The sequence below is a fragment of the Myzus persicae genome, unplaced genomic scaffold (genome assembly GCF_001856785.1).
Source record: "Myzus persicae strain clone G006 unplaced genomic scaffold, MPER_G0061.0, whole genome shotgun sequence".
Classification (NCBI taxonomy): domain Eukaryota; kingdom Metazoa; phylum Arthropoda; class Insecta; order Hemiptera; family Aphididae; genus Myzus; species Myzus persicae.
In genome coordinates this window covers 1-6,889 of record NW_019101607.1, presented here as the reverse complement: position 1 = coordinate 6,889, position 6,889 = coordinate 1, and the positions used below count along the sequence as shown (strand labels likewise).

General features: G+C 28.8%; 3 protein-coding genes across 3 annotated transcripts; 2 read left to right on the top strand and 1 right to left on the bottom strand.

Annotated features, from left to right (window-relative positions):
- Positions 1-1,232: 1,232 nt before the first annotated feature.
- LOC111029836 (condensin complex subunit 3) lies at positions 1,233-4,948 on the bottom strand. Its single transcript, XM_022309035.1, has one exon. The coding sequence runs from the start codon at positions 4,596-4,598 to the stop codon at positions 1,536-1,538; it is 3,063 nt and encodes a 1,020-aa protein (XP_022164727.1). The 5' UTR covers positions 4,599-4,948; the 3' UTR covers positions 1,233-1,535.
- Positions 4,949-5,540: 592 nt separating this feature from the next.
- Positions 5,541-5,975, top strand: LOC111029837 (THAP domain-containing protein 11-like). The gene is made up of 2 exons (XM_022309036.1): positions 5,541-5,653; positions 5,741-5,975. The coding sequence occupies exons 1-2, from the start codon at positions 5,541-5,543 to the stop codon at positions 5,973-5,975; spliced, it is 348 nt and encodes a 115-aa protein (XP_022164728.1).
- LOC111029835 lies at positions 5,875-6,754 on the top strand (the record flags this gene model as incomplete). The annotated part of the gene is made up of 2 exons (XM_022309034.1): positions 5,875-6,109; positions 6,532-6,754. Coding segments are annotated over exons 1-2 (312 nt in total), but the record flags the coding sequence as incomplete, so codon positions are not given.
- Positions 6,755-6,889: the final 135 nt, after the last annotated feature.

The window sequence follows — 6,889 nt, the reverse complement described above, 5'->3', positions numbered from 1 at the left end:
GGCAGTAAAATGCGCGGTAAAATGAATAAGTTTTGAATCGGCCAATGAAAATGGGTTATTCTGTATGCAGTGCCGAGATCATGTACACTTTGTTAATATGCTTCCAGATATGGTATACCAACACGACACAACGTCTCGCGAGTATGAGAGTACGGGTACAGGGAGATTTTTAATGAGTGGGGTTTACTTTCTATGCTATGAGACGCATCTCGCTGTTCATAATAATACCTTGGTCCTCAATTATCGACATCGCCATCAAGATAGGCACATCATACATGTTCCTTAATATTTATTGTTTTTATATAGTAATTTGTCCTCATGGTTGGTGATTTAACCATTATGAGCGATAACATTATTAACTACCTATATGGAAAAAAAATTGAATTAAAAAATAAAAGACCATGTCCCTTATTGAATTTAATGTCATTGACTTAGTTTCTAAGACAAAAATAGATTTAACATGAATTTGTTTTTTAAACGTCATCTTAATGCGAGTTGCATGTATACAGTATATTATATTACATTTTATTTTGTTTGCTATGATCCATTTGCTATTATATTAAATTATTATTTTAAGGAGGTCGTAACGTTTCAAATATAATATTTCATTTTGTTTTTGAACATTTATTTCTTATTGTATAGATAAAATAGAAAAAGGAGTCTAGATGTATTAGTGCTATTTTTTTTCAGTGTGTCCTCTACTAAAAATCTCACGCCCTGCTACTGGCATACTTATAAGGAAGGAACATGATTAAAAAATGAACAGTAATTTTCACTGATCACCAATTAGCTTGGTAAAAAATATCAATCTAGTTTGAAATTTGACAAAACTGGCATAGCAGATCCTAGAAGAAGTTATGTATATAATGTGAATATATGACGAAAGATTTTAAGTTGTAGGCATCAAAAACTAGGAAAACATATATGAAGGTGGATATCATCACCTTGATAAATAGTTAGACAAGAAGTTCATACAACACTTTGATAATCTATCGAATAGTTTGTTATGTAAAAGTATTATCAACATGTTATTAACAAATAAACAAATTGTTATAATAAAATTAAAGACTGCAAATCGTTAATATATTTTTGTTTTGTATAGCCCTGGAGTGTCGTAGGCGTCCCTTAGAGCACAGTTTGGAAACCACTAATCTAAAATTTCTAAAATTCAATTTTAAGTAGTATATAAAAATTATTTCAACAGTTCATTAAGAATAGTAAATATACAAGAATATATATAAAAACATATTTATTCAAACACTCTACTTCAACATAAAACGTATGTTGTTAAAGTCCACTGGAACATAATATTATATATTAATTGTTGTACATAAAAAGCATTATATTTAACTTATTTTAAAAAATCAAATTACAAAATAAATATTATCAAATATTCCTAACAGATTATGACCAATACTTGATGTTTTAAGTTTTCACTAGTACAAAAGTAATGACAAGTAGTACAAACAGCAGAAAATATATTTTGAGCAAGTTCTACACTTAATATTTAATGATAAAATAATAAATTAATTGAATTAATCACCATCATCATCAGTTAATTCAGATGTATTTACATTTGAGATGAAACTTCTTTTGAATACCTCTGACATACGTTTCATTGCATCCAGTTTTGTAGTCTGAATTCCGTCTATGCTGTTGTCTTCATCATCACTACTCGGGATCATAATTAAATTATCTTCTGAAAACAAATCATCATGAGCTTCTATCAAGTCTGGTTCTTGGTTGCTAGTAGAAGGTTCTTGGGTCTGATCTGTATCTGTTACAGTAACATCAAGTTTATTTTCTGTGGGATCAACTGCTTTTTCTGAGGGATCAACTGCTTTTTCCGTGGAATCAACTTCTTTTTCTGTGGAATCGACTTCTTTTTCTGTAGAATCAACTTCTTTACCTGTGAAATCAACTTCTTTTTCAGTAGAACCAACTCCCTTTTCAGTAGCATCAACTTTCTTTTTATTATTTTTTTTCATAAAAGATTCCTTTTTCTGCAATACTGGATCAAATTTATTTTTAATTTTTTTCAAATATTTTGAACTGTTTCTGTCATCTGAATTTTTTAAATATTTGATAACACGCAGCAATTTTGGGCCAATTGAGTTTACCAATCCATTGCTGTTGTCAAAGTCAATTTCCAACTTATACAGGGTATCAACTAACATAGCCATATATGGCTGGTCTTCTTCTAGTAAATAATCAAGTATGTAACATGCCAGTTCACCATGAGCGTTAACAGCCTTTTTTTGATTCTTGTACATGAGTCCTCGAGTGAGGTTTATTAAAGTTGAGTTCACTTCATCTATTTTAATATCCAACGCTTCTCCTAAATTGTAATCATTAATCTCTTTTAACACTGGAACATAGCACATGGCCAATACACTACTACTTGAATCAATGTAAAACACATAAGATGTAAAAAATTTTACCAAATGATTGTATATACTGAATGTATCACGTGTTAAACGTTTAAACCATATTATCAAAAGTTTAGATAGTAAATTTATGGACTTGACTTTGCTAAATATCAATAAGTCACAAAAACCTTTTAAGACCACTGACTTAAAACTACTATCGTCGATTTCATAATCAATACAATTAACTAGTAATGGTAAAATATTATCAACACAAAAGTCATCTTCATATTCTTCATCTGTATCCAAGTCTTCGTTCATATCAAAAGTTTTGAGATCATAACGCATGAACAGTTCAAACATTATTTGAAATAACAAGTGCCTATCAGTCATAGGTTTTGCTATTTCACTACATAAAGTATTCATGTGTTCTTTGGCTGCAGAAATATTATTTACCAACAAGTATGGTGAAAGAGAACGAATTGCTCCCATTCGTACATTTACCTTTGAACAATCCAAGTAACCAACAACAATGTTCTGAACAATATCTGTTAAGAGAGAAAATTCAGTACCAACTTTTTGTAATTGTTGTACTTGAAAAATCAGTTCAAACACCTTGAGTATATTTTTTACAGCCATATCTGCTAATATTATTTCATCTGGCAATACACTTATTTCTTTATACTGTTTTTTGCATTTCTTCAATTTAATTATTAATGATTCTACTTCATCTGTAACTTCGTCTGATTCATCTTTTAATAGTTCCTCAATTTTATCAGTTAGTGATTCTAAATTATGTTCACACAATTCTTTTGTACCAACTTTATCAACTAAAGGGTAAACATCAATAGTTTTTGTTTGAATTTTATTTAAGATTAGTTTAACATAATTTAAAAGATCTTGACCATTAATAAAAGTTAAACCAAATAATACTGCCACAGATTTGATTGGTTTTACAGACGTATTATCATCTAATATCAAATCTAAGCAAAGTTTATTTAGACTATTTGCCCCAACATCATCTATTGCAAATTCACTAGTCATATCCAACAACTGTATCAGTATAAATTCTTCACTATTTGTAGAATTAAAATAGTATTCGCGTATATAATCAGAAAACTTTACCAAATCTGGTAATAAAACATCAATGAAATGGTCATCAACATGTCCTTGGTGGCGAGCTAAATCAATTTTTTTCTCGGTAGTTAAATATTTGGCTATGCATTTCCAAAGAAAAATTTTTTCTACAGTTAATTTATCAAATGGAATCATTCTTGAATCTATATCTAAATATGTATTTATTAAATCCAAAACTTGACTGTCATAATAGGTCTCAAATATTATATTCAAAGCTGTTTCACATATAATTTCATTTTCCACTCCCAAATTAATCAATAACTCTACAAAATCATTGTCACAAGCATCTAACCAGCTCTCCAAAAATCGTTTTTTCACTAATGATTTAATAGATTCATTTTTATCTTCCAATCCTGTTTCCAATATTATTTGTCTTTGCTTGGACGAAAACCTTGCAAATGGATATTCTAACAAACGATTGTAAGCTTCTTTTCTGACGTTATCACTAACATCAAATAATGTGTTATTCAAGATTTCTTCAACAACATTGTTAAACATTGCAATTCCTTTAACAGCAGCTGTCCTAACTTCAACACTAGAATCACAAGTCATATGGAACATGAGTTTTTTAACAATGGGACATTTAGGATTGTCTGTTGCTTGCAACAAACGTAGACCATGTATAGCTTGTGCTCGAACTTCTGGTTTCTTGTCTTGTACGCGGTTTACCAACAACATTGATGCAACTTCACATAATTCTACAGATAAAACTGTTCCTTCAGTCATGTGATTCAACAAGTGGTTAAGAAATAGACAAAACCTATATCTAATAGCTTTATCACTGGCATGTCCATATGCACGGCACAATTGGAAAAACTCAGATATCAAGTACAAACCACTGCGACCGTCCTTAGTTGAGTGTTCAGATAATATAGATACACTACTAGCAGCAAACTTGATCATATTGTTGACTGTTACACAATTGATTGGGGCTTGTGAAACTATAACAGATATAGTTGCATCCATGAACAACGCAAAAAATTCCTTCCAATTCATTTCAAGAAATTTGTCTTTAAGCATTTTCAGCAAATTTGGCTGTGGACCGACATTACCCGACTTCTCAAACAAGTTGACAATAGATCTCTTAATGGCCATTTTTTAATTGTTGATTTTAATACTATGCATGTATGTTAGTATTCAATGTATGAACACCATGTCACTATACGCCTACACTAATGGAACATTTAAGTACTGTTTCACAAAATCCACAATCGAAAGTAGAAATGTTTTACTCAGTATTCACCAGTATTTTATTATTCTAAATATTCTTCACTTTATAGAAACAATAAAAAGAAAAATCGACGCATTGTTGAACCGGTAACAACATTAACACTGACTAATTAATGATTAACACTTACAAAAATTATAAAATTGTAAATTCAAAATTGTCCGATAACTGACGAACTGACGTGCAAATTTCTATACAAGTAATACCACAGAACAATGGTAATACCTATGTTGTTGTATGGAAGATTATTAACCAATACGCGATGTTAGTGATAACGTGTTATCGTCGTTCCAAAGACGTTGTAACAACTCGAAACCCAAACAAAAATTCCACCCATAAGAAATATACAGCGAATAATTTGGAAATTAATTAATTAATTAAAATAAGTATATTTTACACACAATTTTCGGTGCATAATGTTCACCGTAAAAAGGTGAATTATATAGTTATTCGATTTAAACTTAATTCTTTTGTAATTTTAAATTTACTAAAGAAATACATTTGGCGGGAAAAAAGTTCAATTACAAATGTACACTATAAAAAAAAACAATCTAGGATATAAATAATACGTAATGATATATTGCAATTTTACATAATATTATATTCCTTCTAGTTTTCGGAAATCATTAGGCATGGATATCTATGTATCTATATTTAATATTATGATTATTTTTTAGTCTATAATCATTACACATTTATTTACATTTACTCAAGTAGTGAAGTCTAAAGCCTTTTCATTTTTACTTAATTGTTGTAATTATTTTTTACTGAAACGTATATTATATTTTATTATTTATAAAAGAATTAATATGGGTTACTGTTGGGCTGTTGGATGTAATCATCACAACCAAAGAGAAAAGTGTAAATTTTTTACATTTCCTAAAGATACAAAATCTCGTAACAGGTGGTTAAAATTACTTAAGTAAGTTTTTTCCTCCTATGTATTGTATTACAAAATGATAATATATTCCAAATGGTACCAATCTGTACTTAATGTAAAAAATTATAGACGAAGTGACCAACCTGGTCGTGGATGTGTTGTTTGTAGTTGTCATTTTAAAAATGGACTTCGAATTAATGGTCCGGAGTTGCAAGAGCACTTAAAAAAGGCTTTTGTCAGTGATTTTCCAACACTCCCCCTAAAAAAAAGAAATCAAAGAACTAATAAAGTAACCATACCTACAGATATGCAACCATTCAAGATGAATGCAGAAAATGCATTAGACGTTGATAGGTACGTTTAAGTACCTATGTAAGAAACTTTGTTATTTAAGAATATTAATTATAATATGTCTAGGAATATCAAATCTCAAGTTGAAGATTTGGAAATTCAAGTATTGAATTTGAATAAAAAGATGGATCTGAATTTAGATTCAAAGTTAGTACTTTTATTATTAAATTCATCTATACCAAATAGATTAGATATTTTGTAATGTTTCATGTACTAAATGTAGGTGTATAAATATATATCTATGGCCTTCAATTCAAAATAATTTAGTAGTTTTATACTTATCATAAATAATACATATTGTTTTGAAAGATAAAATAATTACACTCGGGGGTTTAGGATTTCAAATTGTTTGAAAATGGTTTATAAAACTAAAAAATATTGATTTTGGATGAGAATTTGATTTTATATTATTATTTTTACTAATTTAATCTAAAAGTAGTGCCACTCTTGAAATAGATGATACAATGTTCTTATTAGGTATTTAATTTTATAATATTAGTATTTCTAATTTCACAATTTAATATTTCATTGGATATTAAATTATTATATTTGTATAATTTTTTTTTTAGATCTGTTTCGAATTTACCTACACAATCAATTCCAAGTGTAACACTATTAGAAACTGAAAATTATTTCCTTAAGAAAGAAAATGAAGAATTGAAAAGTAAACTGTATAAGCTATCTGTTGCATTTTCTTATGTGACTATATGCAACAGTGATGAATTGGTTAATGTTTATACTGGTTTACCAAATTCAAAAGTTTTTAATTCTCTTTTTGAGTTGTTAAAAGATGTAAATTTAATTTATTTTTTGGGGTGGAATGTAAAAACTATAAGCCCTCAGGATCAATTATTATTAGCATTAATGAAACTAAGATTAAATTTACCTCATTTAGATTTATCCCAACGTTTCAAATGTAGTCGTGCT

Coding starts and splice junctions, on each gene's coding strand:
- LOC111029836 (XM_022309035.1), bottom strand. CDS start 4,598: ATGGCCATTAAGAGATCTATTGTCAACTTGTTTGAGAAGTCGGGTAAT.
- LOC111029837 (XM_022309036.1), top strand. CDS start 5,541: ATGGGTTACTGTTGGGCTGTTGGATGTAATCATCACAACCAAAGAGAA. Junction 5,654..5,740: donor AGGTGGTTAAAATTACTTAA/GTAAGTTTTTTC, acceptor AAAAAATTATAG/ACGAAGTGACCAACCTGGTC.